The sequence below is a fragment of the Gastrolobium bilobum genome, unplaced genomic scaffold (genome assembly GCF_033153095.1).
Source record: "Gastrolobium bilobum isolate Gb01-03AN ecotype WA unplaced genomic scaffold, APGP_CSIRO_Gbil_v1 utg18793, whole genome shotgun sequence".
Classification (NCBI taxonomy): domain Eukaryota; kingdom Viridiplantae; phylum Streptophyta; class Magnoliopsida; order Fabales; family Fabaceae; genus Gastrolobium; species Gastrolobium bilobum.
In genome coordinates this window covers 46,477-65,113 of record NW_026896748.1, presented here as the reverse complement: position 1 = coordinate 65,113, position 18,637 = coordinate 46,477, and the positions used below count along the sequence as shown (strand labels likewise).

The window sequence follows — 18,637 nt, the reverse complement described above, 5'->3', positions numbered from 1 at the left end:
ACAAATTAGAACTAATCTTGTCCGTCCATAGACTATAATATAAATCTTAGATTCTTAGGTCATTTTCATTTTTCCATTCCCACTTAAGGTTTACGCAGCAAATAGAGTATTTAAGATAGGGATGCTTAAGGCCCACATTTGTTCCTTTTTAGATTTTCTTCTGTCCACTTAAATCCGCGTAGATTGAAAGCAACTTCTACCTTACCTTTGGACACAGCTGCACCAAACAAAAATATTAATAATGAAACGCACATTAGCATATATTGGGTATCGGTACTGTAATTTTGCCTATTTTATATCTAATTTTCATATTATATGCCATAAATATCTTATATGTTTTTTTACCCATTGTATATACTATTTATTGTATATGTGACCTTGTATATTGCGTACTATTATTTTTAGCAATATAAAAAGGATATTTTCTTAAATATAATCATATTTTTAATATATTTTTTTATTTATTAAATTTAACCTATATATATATATATATATATATTGGGAAAAAAATATTTTTATTTTTGCATCAAAAAAAATTTGTTTTACTATGTTTACATAAAAGTGAGTGGATTTCATTATAAAAAAAGATAGAGAAAAAATTAGTGTGGTTCACTCACTCACTTTTACATGATTGTGGCATATAAATTTTTTTGCAATAAAAGTAAAAACATTAAAATCATATATATATATATATGAGACAGGATCCTTTGACACCGGTGTAAAAAAAAAAAGTTTGACACCTCATCTGAGAGCCGTTAGATTAAAAAAAATCAACGATTCTGATTTGTAAGCATGTGACACCATTGATTTTTTTTAATCTAACGACTCTCAGATGAGGTGTCAAACTTTTCCTTTGACACCGGTGTCAAAGGATCCTGCCTCTATATATATATATATATATATATATATATATATATATATATATATATGGGTTCCCAACTTTTGCTATCGCTGCACCACTTTTTCTGGTACAACACACACATAAAAAGCGGATCCCACCAAAAAAAAAAATTCTTTTGTAAAGATTGCAGAAGTATAAAAATTTATATATATATATATGTAAAATTATTTCTGCAGTCGCTTTACGTACAGCAACGACATGTGTATGGTTATGATTCCTTACATTTAATGCTTTCATCCTTTATATGGTTATGATTCTCCCAATTTAATGCTTTCAAGTATATATATGGCAAGTATTTGATTGCTACACATACAATAGCTGCAGAAATATAAATCATATATATATATGGGGAAATGATTTTTTCTTCAAATTAAAAGCAAAAAAAATTTGTCTGTTTCAAAGAGAAAAAATAGAGTGGGATTGAGGCAAGGTTTGATCACTGCATCAAGCAATCCCTTGGGAATGTAAAATTATTTCTGCAGTCGCTTTACGTACAGCAACGACATGTGTATGGTTATGATTCCTCATATTTAATGCTTTCATCCTTTATATGGTTATGATTCTCCAAATTTAATGCTTTCAAGTATATATATGGCAAGTATTTGATTGCTACACGTACAATAGCTGCAGAAATATAAATCATATATATATATATGGGGAAATGAATTTTTCTTCAAATTAAAAGCAAAAAAATTTGTCTGTTTCAAAGAGAAAAAATAGTACACGTACAATAGCTGCAGAAATATAAATCATGCAAAAAAATTTGTCTGTTTCAAAGAGAAAAAATAGAGTGGGATTGAGGCAGGGTTTGATCACTGCATCAAGTAATCCCTTGGGACCCTTGGGGGTTTTAGGTCAAGGGTTATAGTTTTTAGGTTCAAGTCTTGCACCGGTCTACTGGTTGGCCCGGACGGAAACCACCATATTTTTTGCAGCAGGTGGGATTCGAACCCTGCTCATTGGAGTGAAGAGCGTCTTCTCATACCACTAAGCCACCATTACTGGTTGAATACTATACATCATTTAATATATTTATTATATAACTATTAAGTTAAGCGAATTATTTCAAAAATTGCATCTAATGGGATTCAAACCCTTTCCATTGAGGTTGTGCAACATAACAAATACCACTAAACTACATTAGGTTATTGTTTAGATGGCACTATTTAAAATATTTATTAATATAATTAAGTATAAAATATAAATTTCTATATATATATCTGATTCATGCGGTTCAACCAGTGACCCACCAGTTGAACCATTGACTCAGTGACCCGGTACCTCGTCCGGATCAATGACCGGTCCGGTTCTAATAACATTGCAAAATACTTTGCCTTCGGAGCCATTTTTTTATATACAAGTTTAGAAAGAGAGAAGAACACTATTTTTTTGTTTTGGAGAATAGAGAAGAACACTATTAACAATTGGGGTTTGATTTTCTCATGTTGAATGAGAATTCAATTCTCATGTTGTAGAGATAAAAAGCATGTGGGACCCATGTGTTAGAAAAAATTATATGTAGAACCCATGTCAGCACGAAAATCGAAGGGTGTGTAGGAAAATTTTAATTCTCATGTTGAATGAGAATTATAAAACCCTTAACAATTACTACTAAAAGATGAAGATATTATTGTACCCAAAAAAACAAAAAGAAGAAGAAGATATTGACAAAGAATCTTCTGAGTCAATTGATATATAAGGCACGACATTGAGATGGTAAAGGATCAAACATCAATAATCAAGATATCAACCAAAATTGAACCAATCTTGATACTTGAACTCAATTTGGACATTATTAGTCAGTATGTGAGGCTAAGGTGATAAGGGAGACGGATTGGAGGTGGAGGAGTAGAAGTCTTACGTTTAATGATAATTTTTTCTTTTTTTGTTCTTTTTCACCTGAATAGTTCAAATATTTGATATAATTTATCATACATGATTCATAATTGCTTGGATGCTAGTATAAGTCGGGAAACATTATTATTCTCGTGTTATGATTCTGATTTTTATTTTTTGGGGATTAATCAATATATCTTGCTATTATTTACTAATTATTAATATCTTCATTTGTAAATATTTGAATTCTTTATACAAAAAGGAAAATAAAAAAATAATCATTAAACTATTATTATTATTGAAAATAAATTTGAAGTTTTTGAATTTGCAAAAATATTAAAAAAATCTGAGACAAATTAAAATAACTTATAATATTAATATATCAACAAATGGGGCACATCATGTTAGAACCACATGACCAAAAGGATAACCTTATAATGTCGTGTTAGTTCTTTCCAAGCCTATAAAGCATTCAAAGTCTCATTCAATTTCTATAACGTTAGACTTCTCACTTCACTCACATGCATGCATGTATATTTTCCAACAAAACAAATATTAACTCGTGGTTTGAATGCCCAATTCCACACTCAATCCTTTGAATATATTGAACACTAGAAGAATCGGATGGTTAGAAACTTAGAAAACTGAAAAGCAGTTAAGTAAGCCCCACTACACAGTACATATCAGCACCATTAATACCATCCATCTCAATTTCAATTATGTTATCGATTTAATTTTGACCAACTTTTTGTAAAATTTGCACCATCTTTCATATTATCATATATATATTTTAAGGAAAAAATATCTGTTCTTTTTAATAACACGAGTTGTGTTATTTCACTCCACAATGAGGTGAGACTCACATCTTTATTTTTTTTGTCCACTTTCTCTCTGCATTATCTATCTCTTTCTCTCAATGACACAACTTTACATCTTTTAAAATGATATATATTTCTCCATTATTTTAATTTTGATACTTTGATATAATATATTAAAAAAAGATTATATTTACAAAAAATTTATTTAAAAACTTTTACAAACTATAATATGTCTCATTGATAAGATATTTTTAAATAAAATCTTGCTAATAATAAATAAATAGTATAGTTTATAAATTTATAAAAAAAAAATTTATCAATAGAACATACACTGACATAACAGTTACATGACACAGAAGTAGCAGAAATATTGGCTATGTGTACCAGGTGGACCAACCAGAGTCCAACATTTGGGATTGTTAACTACTGAAAAAGCATGGTTGGTTTCTGTTGCATATATATTCTCAAACTCCAACGTTAATCAGGGTCACCCTTTTCTACTTGACGGTTTTATATCCATATAAGACTTATATATACCGTAGAGAATCTAACATGGACTCTTGAAGAAACACAGAGGTATTGGTTGTGCCTCTTGGAACTCCAAACTAATATTCAGTTCATATTATTATAGTAAAATATAGCCACCAAAGTACGCTAACCCATTTTTTTCTTTCTTATTCTTTTTGTTGAAATCTCACTCATTTCTAAAAGGTCTTTTTGTGTTGCAAAAGGGTTTACGGTGATCAATCTTTTTATGTAATATATTTTTTTTTGTTCATATATGGTGTGCCTTTGTTATGGTGGCTGGTGAAGGTGAAAACTGAAATCTGTTTTTTGTTTTTGTGTTGGTTGTAGCTGGATTGGAACAAAGGGAAAGTGAACCTATTTGTGAGTAGCAAAAGAACAAGGTTGCAGCCAACACCGATGCCGTTCAATATTTTTCAGGACAAAGGTGGATTCCCCCGGATTATATTGACTGAACCAAATGGTTCATCAGCTGAGGTTGGTTTCAGCTTCTCTGTTTCTCTCGTGATTATTGTCTAAAGGGACCTTTTGTTGTGGTAAACTGTAAAGTAGATTTAGTTTGCCGCTGTCTCTGGCGTAAATCCTCATAGAGGTTGAACAGGTCTGCCTTAACCCTGGCGGGTTACATACTGGTGTCTCCCCTGCCAAAACTTTGAATACTTAAAAAAAAAAAAAAATGTGATTTCCTCACATGATATTTTATGCTCAAATTATGCTTTGAATTTGATGGTTTAATTATGGATTGTGTGGTTTATGGTCAACTTTAGAAATAGTTTATAGAAGCTCAAGTTGGCAATTACCTACTAACTTAAAAAATTTTGTACTCAACACTATTTGGACCAATATGATTCTAGTTTTAAAATAAAGCCAACCATGGTTTATCAATATTGATCAGATATGGCAGCAGTAATTTCACTTTGTGCAGTTCTCAATGGATTAAAATATATGGTTTCAGGTGCTTCTGTATGGAGGGCAGATTGTTTCTTGGAAGAATCAACGGAAAGAAGAACTGCTTTTCATGAGTAGGAAGGTAAACTCGAGATCTGATTAAGGGGGAACAAGCTCCTCACCACTTGAATAAATGATTGTTGGTGAACTCGTGATAGCAATATAATATAGTATATGATTAGCTGATAAATCAATAGCTCTGGTTATTTGATAGTATGTAACATATAGTCCTTTCAATGTCCTTAGTTATCTGAATATTAAAAACATTCATAATAAGCACAACATTGAAAGGAAAAATTAATGGTTGAAGCTAAATTCATGTTTTTTTCTCTACTTTATTGTCAATCTTGAAGCATGATTGAAGCTCAATTTTCTTGTTAATTCTCATTATATTCTGTGTTTATTTTGCCTTGAATTTCTTATAAGAAATTAAGGATGTGACTTGCATGCATTTTCCCCTTCATTTTGTTAAGTTTCCTTGTTTAAATTATTTTCATTAACTAGGATAATTTATGCATACTTAATGCCATTTATGGGGATTTTTCTACTGAATAGGCTAACTGGAAACAACCTAAAGCAATCATCAGAGGAGGTATATCAGTCTACTTTCCACAGGTTAGTTTTCATCACACTAATGGAAACATATTTGACTTCTGTTTTTTCTGAAGTCTTGCATTTTCAACTACAATTTGTGTTGCAGTTTGGTGATCTTGGTTCACTTGAACAACATGGATTTGCAAGAAACAAGTTATGGTCATTGGATAGGGACCCTTCACCTCTACCTCCACTAGACAATCAATCATCTGTGGATTTGATATTGAAGTCAACAGGGGTTGACTTTAAGACACCCTGTAGGTATGGATTCAAACTGTGTTTGCTTCTTTTTTTCAATTCCCATCTCACTCATTAAGAATGAAGTGTAATGTTGAAGGGAACAATCAAATATCTAAACCTGTACATTTTTGTTTGGCTGTTTCTGCAGTTTTGAGTTCAAGCTTAGAATCTCTCTCAGTGCTGGGAAGCTCATTCTGATCCCTCGAGTCAGAAACACTGATAATAAAGCATTTTCATTTACATTTGCACTGTGCAACTATTTATCTGTATCAGATATCAGGTGTGTTATATATAGATTAACATCTTATTTTATTTCACTTTCAAATCATCATTGTTGTTTTCTTGCAATTGTTTTGTGCTGCAAAAGTTTTTAATTTCCATTAGTTTTTCACATTTTTACTTTTACAATTAGACCATCATGCCATAATAGTCTTTTTTGGACCCTATGGTTGCTTGCTATGACTCAAACAGATAAGTTTGAAAGATCTTGCTAATTAATTATGTCTTTAAGAGGGTTGAATGAATCTACAGTGAGGTGCGTATTGAGGGATTGGAGACCCTTGATTACTATGACAATCTGATGAACAGATCAAGGTTCACAGAACAGGCAGATGCAATTACATTTGATGGCGAGGTATAAATTCATGTTCTCCATTCAATTATGTTTGACAAAATGAACATCAATCAGAATATATATATATATATATATGGAGAATGTTTTGTTTATAAACTCTTACAAACTATACTATGTACTCCCGGAAGTACACTAGGTTACACTATGTATTTCCCGGGAGTACATAGTATAATTTGGAAAAATTTATAAAAAAATTTGTAAATGGATTATTCCTATATATATATATATATATATGGGTTCATCGGGTGTCATGTCACATGATATAAGATTTTGTCCCGAGCAGTACATAATTATAATATTAAAGTTATTTTTTTTTTCTCTCTCCACGTCTGCCGACAAGTTTCTGAAAAGTTTATGAAGAGAAAAAAAAAGTAACTTCAATATTATAACTATATACTCCGGAGTGCATAGTTATAAGGGAGTGAGAGTGCAAAACCTTATATCATATAACAGGACAAACAATAAACCCTATATATATATATATAATCCTTCCCTATATATTATGATTTGATTTTCTCATGTTTGGAATATACAAAAATACTTCTTTCAAGTGTTGTCTAAGGACAGTTTTGGTTATCTTGTAGACGGACAGGTTGTACTTGCGCAGCCCAAATAAAATTGCCATCATAGACCATGAGAAGAAGAGAACTTTTGTACTCCAGAAGAATGCAATGCCAGATGCAGGTAATATTATTAGTTAAGGGTGAAAATTTGTGTTCTATTTGGCACTCACATTTTTATATTTTATTTGTTATTTTGATCTACCTTTGATACAAATAGGACAGTATTTCTGACTTAATTAATATGTGATGAGAGTGCAGTGGTATGGAATCCATGGTCCAAGAAAGCCAAGGCTATCCCTGATTTGGGAGATGATGATTACAAGACCATGATATGTGTGAATTCTGCAGCTATTGATACCCCAATTCTCTTGAAGCCTTCTGAAGAGTGGAAGGGTTATCAGGAGCTCTCTACTGTTTCATCAAGTTATTGCAGTGGACAATTGGATCCTCGCAAGGTTCTTTATGGCTTTCACTGACATAGTTAATTTAGTCAATGGAGATTTATATGGACTTTGGTGTACACTATACAGTGCACATGCACTAGTTTTGTCCATGGTGTTCCTCTTCATAGGACAGAAATCAGCTGTGCTTGAATATCATGCTCATACTGTAAGATTAATATGCAATTCTTACAGTATTATCCATTGGGTTGAGAACTTTGAATTTTTTATAAAGATCTTTGGCACTGGACTTTGAATTCACAACATGAAAGTATACACATAGGACATTCTCAGTGGCTTCCTTCATGTGATTTGGGCAATGATTTGAAATGGAAAAGAATACTTTTTAGTCATTGTCGCATATTCATATTCCAATGGCATGACTGATTTAATTTTTCTTAATTAGGATTATTAGATCAAGTGATCCAATGACCTTATAGCGTAGTTAATGCCACATTAGATTAAATAACATGATCGCAAATAACATGACCTTATGCACCAACTAAAAACAAATAACAAGGTCCTCTAAATAATGAGGAATTAATAGAGCTTGAATCGAGCACAAAATCGTGTTTCGGTGCTACATACCCTTTCACGAAATCAAAAAGAAACTAGTTTTCAAATAATGCAGAAGAGAGCCCCAACATAAAAAGGAAAAATAATAAAATGTTTTCATTCTGCACCTTATGAAATCGGAAGGTTGGAGCTTGAACTAGAACATAATTTGATAGATATCACTATTACATAGAGAAAAAGTTGTATACAATGACAACACAATCCTCATCTAAAAATATAAACAGAATACAAATATTTGTCTTCAAATTATTTCTCACAATTTGACTGATTAACATTAATAAAGGGGGAAAAAAAAACTAAATGTAATAAAGAGAGACAATTTTATCACCCCCTGAATATTGCAAAATAAGACCAGCAAGAAACAGGTACTGAAGGAATCCTTAATTTAAAATCCAACCATGGAATATATGTTTGATCCATTCTCCATAGATTATGTTAAGACTGTACAATTAAACATGAAATGAATTTAGTGAGACAGACATGAAAACATATTATTCCCCGTCTTCCTCATCTTCACCATCTTCAGCAACTCCAGCATCATCTCCAATGCCTTCAAGTAGTTTTTCAGCATCCTCCCCCAATTCCAGCAATCTAGCACTAAGTTTTTTCACCTTGCTTTGTTCTTGCCCGAGGCATACAAATAGATCACTCAGCTCACCCTCAGTCTCCTCCTGAGCTGCTTCCCTTGCTTCAGCTTTTATTGCCTCCACATCTGGGAATGTTGAGAGCCCTTCTCTCTTCAGTGCTTTCACCTCATGCTCCAGTTGGAAGTTAGATTGCTCAAGACTATTGTAGGCATCAGACAGACTCCTTAGATCAGCTTCCGTCTTTCCAGCTAAATTCCTATACATTATTGCCTCTGATTCAACTTTGGACTTTTCTGCCTTAAGCATCTCCAATCTTTGAGATGCTTCTTGGAAATCTTTACGTAGTGTCTCTATTTGGACATTGTCTGAGCCCCCACTCGCTCTTTGCTCAGACTGGAAACTACTACCTGTCCTAGCCATGTCCTCAGCCAAAGCAGCATTTTGAACAAGGAGATCCTGAAATGATGACAACAAGAAAGAATCGCCAAATCAAATGCTTATCAAGACTAGTCAAACAACACATTCTATGTAGATATTTGTCAAGTGCACAGACTCTACAGTCCTATATACTTCCTGTTCTCGTAATGGGCTCTCCCTCACAATGGGATAAAACAAATCAAAGTAATAATTATTATTATTATAATAAGGTATTATTAGTCAATAATGGATTCAATGTGAAAACCATCAGAAACAAACATGACTTGCTGAACAAATCAAACAAAGATGTAAGTTAACAGCAGTACATCCTAGCAAACACTATAACAAAAATGTTCTTTGTAATCTTACCAGCTGCATACGATTCAAAACCAACTGCAGAATCTCAGTTTAAGCACATGATAATGCTAGTTACAAACCACAATTAAAAAAGAGCAAACCCCAGTGCACAAGGCTTTGCCCTTTTTTAATTGTGGTTTATAAACCACACAATTAAATGCTCTGAAAATTTGAAGGATGCTTTTAGTACATTCAACCTGCATCTTCCTATTTATAGTAAGGTAGACTACCTAAAAGAAAAAGATTCATGACTTATCCTCTTTAAAAATTTTAAAGAGGAAAAGATAAACAAATAATACCTGTATCTCAGAGTACTGCTTCTCAACAAAAGCTTTCAGCCGCTTTATATACTCTCCATCACTTTCACCATTCTTCTGCTCTAATTCTGCTGGCACTTCTTGCACCTTGATTTTTTGATGACTATAAACCTCCACAATCTGTTCTCTAATATCTACCTCCAGTCTTTTGACAAGATTCACAAAGCAAGAATCCAAGATTGAAGTGAGAATTGGATGATCTAAATTTTTCTTTTCTGACAAATTATTGTCATCTACATCTTCAACATCTGCCATGCTAGCTGCTGAAGATCTCGTGAATAATTTATGGGTGAGTGATGACTCCACGCTAACAAAAATAAAACTTTTCTGCATCTCATCAAACTTTAAAAAGTATGAACTAAGTCCAACTTTCTGACTTATTATATCAACAATGGCAAATGCATCTTTTCTGCTATCCGTGGATTTATTATAGATCACACATTCACCCAAGACAACTGCCGCAAAACCCCTTATACACACTGTTTCTGACAAATTTGAAACCAGCTCAAGAAGTAAAGTAACATGTGGGCGAGCATCTAGGAAGCAGTGCACTGCACCAGGGCAATCTGCTAGCCAGGTAACCAGTAATTTCAAGATAATGGTTTGAACATAAGAGTTTCCTGATGCACTAAACTTTTTGTCTTTGGATTTTATGGAATAAGCAAGGGCCAAATATTTCACCATTCGATGCATTAGTGGCTCTGGAGCTCCTAAAGATTGCATGGGTGCCTCAATTTCAATTCGTAAAACCTGCAACTCTTCTCATTAGATTTCTTCGAACAAAACCAAAATTTTTGTTTTACCCTTTCATAATCTCACTGTCCATACTATCACTACATATTTAACGTTTTTGGTAAAACATCAAGTGCCAAAGAAACACGAAATGGATAAACACTACTGGGGCATAGAAAGAAAGAAAAGCAGCAATTATGAAGTTATAGGCAATTCCAAAAAATTCTAAACATCGCATCTTATATGCATAAAGTTCCACTTACAAAAGAAAAACTATGAATAATTTGTGTGAGAAACCATAGAAAATATCAACTGCAAAATTTGGGTTATCTTTTAAGTAAATGAACAAGACCATTACAAACCGGGCAAGTTGCATTTCCAATGAACCAGTTAGGTAAAACAAATTACAAAATATTATAAAAATGTAAAAGAAAAAAGAGGGAAAGGACGGGTATGAAGTATGCCTTGTGAAACATTCATACATATGAAGCAAATCAGATACACATTCACCATCACCAAGAAACACATGTACCCAAAGGCAGTGCCAGACCTCCAGGTTGAGTAATTATGAACGCTAACATTTTTCTAATATCACATAAAAACTTCTCACACAGTGCAGATTACTTTAAATGTTCACCCCCATTAAATCTATTTAATCTGATTATTTCTTATCAACAATTGTCCTGTAAACAAAAGAAGTTTTATACTGCAGATATAAGTGCACCGGCGGGAAAAATAAAGCCAACAAGATATAGCAAGCAAAAGGCCCAATTACCTAGGCAAGAAATTGTGATGTATTTGGCTCTGTATCTTACACGAGCAAAATGCTAAAAGCATTGAAGAAATATAAACTACCCAATAGAGTCACAAAACTTCCATCCAAATACTAATAGATGGAAAGAGTGGGGGACACCGATTAAAAGAGATGATATAAGCAAGAGACCGATTAATTCCTAAGGCAAAAAACAAAAACTCAGCTAATTTCTCAATTTTTAATAAGCTATTGCATGCCAAAGAAATTATCAAATTTTTATGCATACAATTTAGTTTATTGGTATGATTACTTTTTTATTTTCTAGTAGTCCTATCTTGTTATAGGATAGAATGATGATTTCTTTCTTTGATTTAGTCCCGAACGCAAACTAATTAAACAACTGCAATTTTTCATAATATTTTTTTAGAAAAGCTCCTTAAAAGTAGGATGTCGAGGCAAGAGGAGCGTCATTGTGGTTTAGACAATTTTCTACTCCCTTTTAAAGAGTAAAAGAAATTTTTTTGGGTTTGGAAGGAAAAAGAAATTTGATACCAAATTCCCATGTGGTAGAATACCTTTCTATAGTAGTAACAATCTATAGATTGGAATTTTATCATGTTATAATTTAAAATAGCATGAGTACATTGATTCTTGTCTTATAAAAGTTAGTCACAAAACAAAAATCATTTAAGCATAAAAATTAACCCCAATGGAACTGGGATCCTACGTTTGCAAAAATTGGTTGTCGGATAAAGCTAAAAAAACAATAAGTGGGTAACTATGCATACCCTTTCCTTGCATTGGAGATTGTCCTTCAATATATGAGATAGAACACTAGCAGCTCTGCAACACGTCTACATTTTTAACACAATGTTAGCCAGATAGTCCTCACACAATAATTTCATTGTACGGACAAAATATCAAAACGCCATAGTTTATTTGAATTGCCACCAACAATTCTGCTGGCATTAGCTTGCAATTCAAATCTGAAATATACATAAAAAACATCACATACCTCAAGATCACCATCATTTTCACCCAAAGTGAGACCATGTAATAGCATGCTGAAAGAGAAACAATTGACAATCTTCAAACTGATTGAATATAGCATATTAATAAAAGTGCAATAATTTAGGATACATACATAAACAAAGGATTGATATATCAAAGAAATTAAATCTCACATTATCAAAATATTATAAATAAGTGCAGTCATTAAATGACAACCAACAAAACAAACCTTCCAAAAGACATATTGACATCCTCCTCAAGGGGTGCATTAGTCATGGAATACGGCTGTGGAATTAGTGTAGACGCCAGCATTGATTGGCCATCAGCATTTTTCTGATTTAGATAAGGTTAATCAAAATAGGAAAAACAAAAGAAACAGAAATGAGACATATGTAGTAAAAAAAATATTAATATGTACTTATCAAAATTTTATAACTCCTAAATTATGTAATATATATGGTGACAAGGAATGCTTATAAGGAACAGATCAAGAAAGAAGTATGCATAACCAACCTCACAAAAGCTTTTGAAAACATAATCAGCTGCAATGAACTCTTGCATGCTAGAAGTCCTCAAAATGATTCGAAGTATAGAGTTCAGCGCAGGTTCAACTTGTGGCTCCTCTCCAAGAACTTTGCTAGCAAGAAGATCAAGATTCTTTGAATCCCCAGTAATCAGATCACCAATACATCGCATTGCCTAACAAAGAATAAGTTTAACACTATAAACTGAGCACCCCTTCATACTTCTTCATAACAAAAAAATTTCTTATAAACTAAGAATTTCAGAACAAACAAAGAGTAAATCAGTGCCACAGAATAAAAAATGGAAATGACACTACTACTATAACTAAATGAAAATGCTCTTTTGAACGGTATGTGAATCAAAAGTGAAATGTATGCATTGATCATTTTGTAACTCAAGTGCACTCCAAATTCAACTGAGTCATCGATAGCAAGACTTGTTTTTGACATAATTTTACACAAGGGGTCTAGAACAGCAACTACTATCAACCAAATAAAAGGATATCGTTTTCTCATTCATTACTTATGACATCAAACACAGCAGTCATATACAACCATATCTGGATGTCATGTGTAATGTACAGAATGAAAGATAACAATGTAAGCAAGAAAAAAAAAGCCTATTTCTTTTTGTAATAAAAAAAAAACCACTCCCCGTTAAACCTGACTAGCAAGTGTGGGGTGGATGTAACCTTGTACGCAGCCTTACCCTTGCATAATTGCAAAGAGACTGTTTCCTGGATTTGAACCCATGACCTTTCAGTCATGAAAGAACAGTTTTACCACTGTTCCGGTTCGCCCTCTTATTTCTTCCTTATTTCTTTTTGTAATACAATTAAAAAAATTATAATTTTATTACAGATATTTTGTATTAGAGCTAAATACATCAATACATTGTGTGAGATAGAGGAAAGTTATCTTACCTCACAGCGAACAGCAACAGGTACCCATTGGCTTTCAACACCCAATACTAACAAGTGGTCCAATACCTTTTTCTGCAACCAAGTCCACAAAGCAGAAGTATAAGATCACCAGATAGCTATTTTTGCAATCATCATGAGACTAAGTTCTTGACAAACCTGAACGAGAGTTGTCTTATTTGTCTGTTTATTCATATCTTTCCCAGGATCTGCCTCAGAACCTCCCTTTAATAACAATTTAATGGTTTCTATCGCACTGGATAGATTGATTGTCTACTGGCATGGTGTTTATAACATGAGTTAGCTATAAGGCTTCACTAATAGCAAAAACTAAAGTAAAAAATTTGAAAGAATCTAACCTTTTCTTGAGTAAAAGTGTATGTACTTCCTCTCAGCTTCAAAATTGATATCAATGAATCAAGTCCTACAGTCTCTCTTAATAGTACCTGAACCATACGTAGTTGAAATCATAACTAGGATTCGAAATGAATAAACACAACAGAGTCAACAAACCTGATTGGATGCATTACTACGAAGCAAATTGTTCAACAATTCAAGGCAGTCCTGTACAGTAACCTAAGAATTAGTATCTAGACCAAAAACTATATGAAGTTCAATGATGCTCAGAATATAATTGGATATTTAAGATTCAGATATGAAAGCCTTGGCCAACAATGAAAATTCAATTTTCAACACCTAATACAAACAAAAGATGACAAATAATACAAATTTGACTACATATGTTTCATTTCTTCACCTTTTGCTTTTGTTTTTGTTTTTCCTATTTTGATTTGTCTTATCTAAATCAGAAAATATGATTGGGTAATGGAAACAAAATTGTGCATAAACATGTCTGTGTGCATATTGATTTGTAACCAATATTAGCTCATAATAAATAAAAATTGAAGCAGGCAAGCTCTCTGAAAGACTTACCAACAGCACTAGTATAACATGACTCACTTGCCATTAACATACTTTTATATGTATTTTTTTCAAATAAAATATAGGTATATGAAACATAGGCAGCTTTAATTTGCAAGCTCTAAGTAGACCATATCACCATAACATAATCATGGATTAATATCTTATTATCTTACATCATGTAGCTCAAAAAGAAAGTTCAATAAAGTACTGTCATAGATTAACTATGCATCACCTGCACAACAACGCCACCATCCGAATTTCCCTCCTCTCTTATGATACTGAAAATCTTCTCAAATGCACCTTCAAAGACGAGAATCTTTTGAATCTCCTATAATCATTAAATATATTTAGATGACAAAATTTTATCACCCAGTAAAAAGAATAAGCTAAAAATTTAAAATAAAATAAAAGCTGAAGTGGGGAAAAAATTACTATCAAAGCAAAAAAGGCTACCTCGGCTTCACGCGTCAGGTGAGTAAGAAGCAATAAGGCCTCATTCCTTATTACCTGCAAGGTAAACCTTGATCATTTTCCCAGTATCATAACAGCACACCATCAACATTCTCAAACAGAATTAGCAGATTCAAGGATTTCTCTCAAAAAGAGGATCTATAAACAAAACATATCAGAAGATTTCAAATGGTAAATATTTGATAATCTAAAGAATTAGATTGCCCCCCAAATAATTATAAGAGCAAAGATTAAACAAGTACATTTTGTATAGACATGTGACAAAAATCAACAATTAAGTATGAGAAGGTTGCAGAGATGAATCAGATGAATACGGAGCTTTCAAGTTTTGTACCTCACGATCCATAAGCATGTCCATTAGCCGAGTTATACCACGAGGGATGGCCAATATAGCTTCCTGTAACCTGAAGAGGAAGTCAGCAAGGGTGCTTTCCAAGCTAGATGATTTAACAAATTCAGGAATTAAACCAAAATCAAAGCTAAAAAACTAATACCTCTGTGGAGAATTGGTGACAAGGGCAGTCAATATTTGCAGAGTATAATATCGTACATAGAAATCATCCTCTTCCTGTCAAAGTACCACAAAGGAAAAATGACTAAGAAAATATTATGATTTATATGCATAAGCCTAGAAGTCAAGGAAACTTCCAGTGATATAATTGAGAATACATGCCATGATTTTAGTAAAGAAATTCTTACCAACAAACTTAGAAGAAGAGAGATACTATCTGCTTCTCTAGAAAGTAAATCAGTGTTCATCAAAGCTGGCCGAACTTCATTAGTTGATCCTTTTGCATGATAAATAGGAGTCAGTGCACCTACCATAGTTTCCAGGGCACCACGAACCTGCATGGATATATTTTCCATTTAACACACTGTTGGGACTGGATATATTAAAAGCAAATGATACAAATTTAGGGAAAGAAATCCATCTGACAAGAAAAAGGGTAGACAAAGATGCAAGGAATGTCAGCAAGACCATAATAGTGAACTGTTTTCATTCAATAACCGCAAACAAAAACCTTCCCAATCTAACTGAACCCACGTCCATCAATAAATGAAATTAGCACAGCCAACACATGATACCCAACAAAGTAAGTTGATGATTGGGGTACCACATTGGCGATCTAAAATATCTTCAAAAACAAAAAAAACTATCAAAGAAAAATAAAGGCCACTACTGAAGAGAATATCATAGAAGTATGGAACCCATGCATAGCTGACTATAACAATTTCAGAATGTAAGAAGTCAGCAACTAAGTTAACTGAAGAAGCTCTAAGCTTCACAGAAAATTCAGATACTGAACATGAGTAAGGATATATTAACTTACACCTGACAGATTCAATTTGGTACATAAAAAGATGTTCCTAAAGTAAAGAATGGCTACAACTCAAAATTTAACACCATGAACTAGATTATGAATCTAATATTTGAACTGTTGAAAAACAAGCTCGCACATTTCACTTTAATTTTTTATTTGATTTTTCTTTTGTTGTCGACTTATTAAGACTGAACTTGATGATCTGGATCCTAGTAACACAAAGAAACAACAAAAACAATTAGACAATAGACAATACAGGAAAGAAAGTTTTGTCACCATCTCAACATCATTACGTTCTTCCTTTAAGACGTTTAGCATTATAGGAAATCCTGCAGAGATGTATCAAACATATTACATAAGACAAGAGACAAAAAAATAAAACAATTTATTTGAGAGATAGGATGTACCCATTGCCCCAAATGCCAACTGAGAAGCTTGACTTTCTGAGACAATAGCCTGAAGCTCAGTAATAGCATTTCTCCTGTCCTCTGATAGTTTACCATTGCTTATCCGGTCAAGCAAGCGCTCAACATAGCTATTGAGACAAGCCAAAGATAAGGAACATAGCACTCAGTATAAATAGATAGATCAAACAACAGAAAATTAAAAGAAATGAAATAAAAATGCCACACTGGGATAATTGAAATCTATAAAATATAGTTAGGGAAACTAACTTACGAAATCAAAATAGCCAGCAACGATATATTGCACCAAGAAATAAGACTGAAGAAAATTAAAATATATATAATATGCAAGGAAGCAGATAGAAGTCAACAAGCAATGAAATTTAATTTCAACAAACAATAACAATATAATTAATGGGCAGACACCAGCAAGGAGCAAATGAAAATGATTCTAAAAACCACTTCAAACCATCATAATTCAGATATAGAAGAGTAGAAGACCATTAGTACTCCTAATTCTCATGAAGCAAAATTACTATAACACAGAATACATGGCCAACCAAGTTAATATAGAATATTTAATAGTAACCTGCATATTAAATTCTAAAAATATATTCTAATCAAGTGTTTTTTCTTCAAATAATTTTAATTAAATATACAGCATTACAGCCAAAAACAATTTTATAATTCATGAACTAAGAGTAAAGCAATGAGCAATAATGTAGGAACATATGAGATATGACACGTAATCATGAGATCAAAGTACAACAATTCCACCAATGTGTTTTAAAATACGGCATCTTTTTCACAATTACGTTGGAGAATATTCTGAGAGAAATAAAAAGGATCATAATTACAAAAGCATGTATTACGCTTGTGATTTGTGAATAACCTTGTCATAGAATCTTAAAGATGTCCGTAAAAAGAAATTTTGAACATTGCAAGATTCATTCATTTGGTGCATAGAAAAACAGTTTGGGATACCCAACGAATCGACATTGCACTCAAGTAATCAACAAGACGAAAGAAGATTACATATGCAGCAGTACATGTTCCTCATATTGCATAACATAGTAAGAGAATCTTAAGAACATTTAAAAATCAAAATGAAAAAAAAAAAAAAAAAAACTTTACCTATCTACATTTGAAGAATTCTCGTTGCCAAAAACAAGCCCAACAACCCCCTGCACAAAAATCAATACATTAATTGATTTCTAAACAAGAATAAATTACCATAACCTCGACTTGCTCGCTATCAAACAAAAAAAACATTGAGACTGAGATACATATCTTAAACTAGAAAATTCACAAAATCAATTTGAACAGACTCCTCAGGATCAATTTTTACCTTGTAACCAGACATCAAATCCATTTTCATAGATCACAGAGTGCTGCAGAATCCTTGAAGAAGAAGAAAAAAAATGGGGAAACCAACCAAATATGATTCAATTCACAATGTTCAAAATCAAAATATAACTTCATCAATGAGGATTTATGAGAACCCTAAAAATGAAAAGGAGAGAAGAATAGAAGAAAAGGTACCGATGATATGAAAAGCTGGTTTATTTGACAAGATTTTCGAGCTTGAGTCGAGTCTGTTCAACTTCGAGTTTCTGTGCTGACACTCAGGGGGTGCATTGGGATTGTTTTTGGAAGAAAAAAAATATATATTGGATTGTTATTTAATTAACATTTTAAAGGATTGAAAAAAAAAAAAAGACACGTGTTATTCGATTAGGATTTTAAAAAATTATTTTAATGTCTCTCCAAATTCGTAAATCCATCGATATTCAATTAGGATTTTAAATAAAGAAAAAACAAT

At 32.6% G+C, this 18,637-nt stretch overlaps 2 protein-coding genes across 3 annotated transcripts; one reads left to right on the top strand and one right to left on the bottom strand.

The window, feature by feature from the left end:
* The first annotated feature begins 4,055 nt into the window (after positions 1 to 4,055).
* LOC133301829 (putative glucose-6-phosphate 1-epimerase) lies at positions 4,056 to 7,813 on the top strand. The gene is made up of 9 exons (XM_061501526.1): positions 4,056 to 4,131; positions 4,411 to 4,557; positions 5,036 to 5,110; positions 5,584 to 5,643; positions 5,729 to 5,883; positions 6,011 to 6,142; positions 6,394 to 6,496; positions 7,081 to 7,180; positions 7,318 to 7,813. Exons 2-9 carry the CDS (start codon positions 4,480 to 4,482, stop codon positions 7,533 to 7,535), a joined length of 921 nt encoding a protein of 306 aa, XP_061357510.1. The 5' UTR covers positions 4,056 to 4,131; positions 4,411 to 4,479; the 3' UTR covers positions 7,536 to 7,813.
* Positions 7,814 to 8,212: 399 nt separating this feature from the next.
* Positions 8,213 to 18,425, bottom strand: LOC133301837 (golgin candidate 6-like). Of its 2 annotated transcripts, XM_061501539.1 has the most exons (20): positions 18,358 to 18,425; positions 18,164 to 18,216; positions 17,950 to 17,999; positions 16,819 to 16,946; positions 16,688 to 16,740; positions 15,789 to 15,935; positions 15,584 to 15,657; positions 15,424 to 15,493; positions 15,072 to 15,125; positions 14,851 to 14,946; positions 14,208 to 14,258; positions 14,054 to 14,140; positions 13,854 to 13,967; positions 13,698 to 13,769; positions 12,764 to 12,949; positions 12,480 to 12,583; positions 12,255 to 12,303; positions 12,028 to 12,093; positions 9,736 to 10,503; positions 8,213 to 9,118 (listed from the first exon to the last, which is right to left on the bottom strand). In XM_061501539.1, exons 2-20 carry the CDS (start codon positions 18,191 to 18,193, stop codon positions 8,567 to 8,569), a joined length of 2,751 nt encoding a protein of 916 aa, XP_061357523.1. In that variant the 5' UTR covers positions 18,194 to 18,216; positions 18,358 to 18,425; the 3' UTR covers positions 8,213 to 8,566. The 2 variants fall into 2 exon arrangements, with proteins under 2 accessions (XP_061357523.1, XP_061357524.1); XM_061501540.1 differs by lacking the exon at positions 16,688 to 16,740.
* Between the last annotated feature and the right edge of the window lie 212 nt (positions 18,426 to 18,637).

What these genes read in the sequence shown, in the direction of transcription:
- LOC133301837 (XM_061501539.1), bottom strand. Translation starts at nt 18,193, where the DNA reads ATGAAAATGGATTTGATGTCTGGTTACAAG. An exon ending in CTCTTCTTCTAAGTTTGTTG is followed by an intron (nt 15,658 to 15,788) that starts GTAAGAATTTCT and finishes GTACTTTGACAG; the next exon opens with GAAGAGGATGATTTCTATGT. An exon ending in ATGGTGGCGTTGTTGTGCAG is followed by an intron (nt 14,259 to 14,850) that starts GTGATGCATAGT and finishes GTTACTGTACAG; the next exon opens with GACTGCCTTGAATTGTTGAA.
- LOC133301829 (XM_061501526.1), top strand. Translation starts at nt 4,480, where the DNA reads ATGCCGTTCAATATTTTTCAGGACAAAGGTGGATTCCCCCGGATTATA. An exon ending in CAATTACATTTGATGGCGAG is followed by an intron (nt 6,497 to 7,080) that starts GTATAAATTCAT and finishes GTTATCTTGTAG; the next exon opens with ACGGACAGGTTGTACTTGCG. An exon ending in GAATGCAATGCCAGATGCAG is followed by an intron (nt 7,181 to 7,317) that starts GTAATATTATTA and finishes ATGAGAGTGCAG; the next exon opens with TGGTATGGAATCCATGGTCC.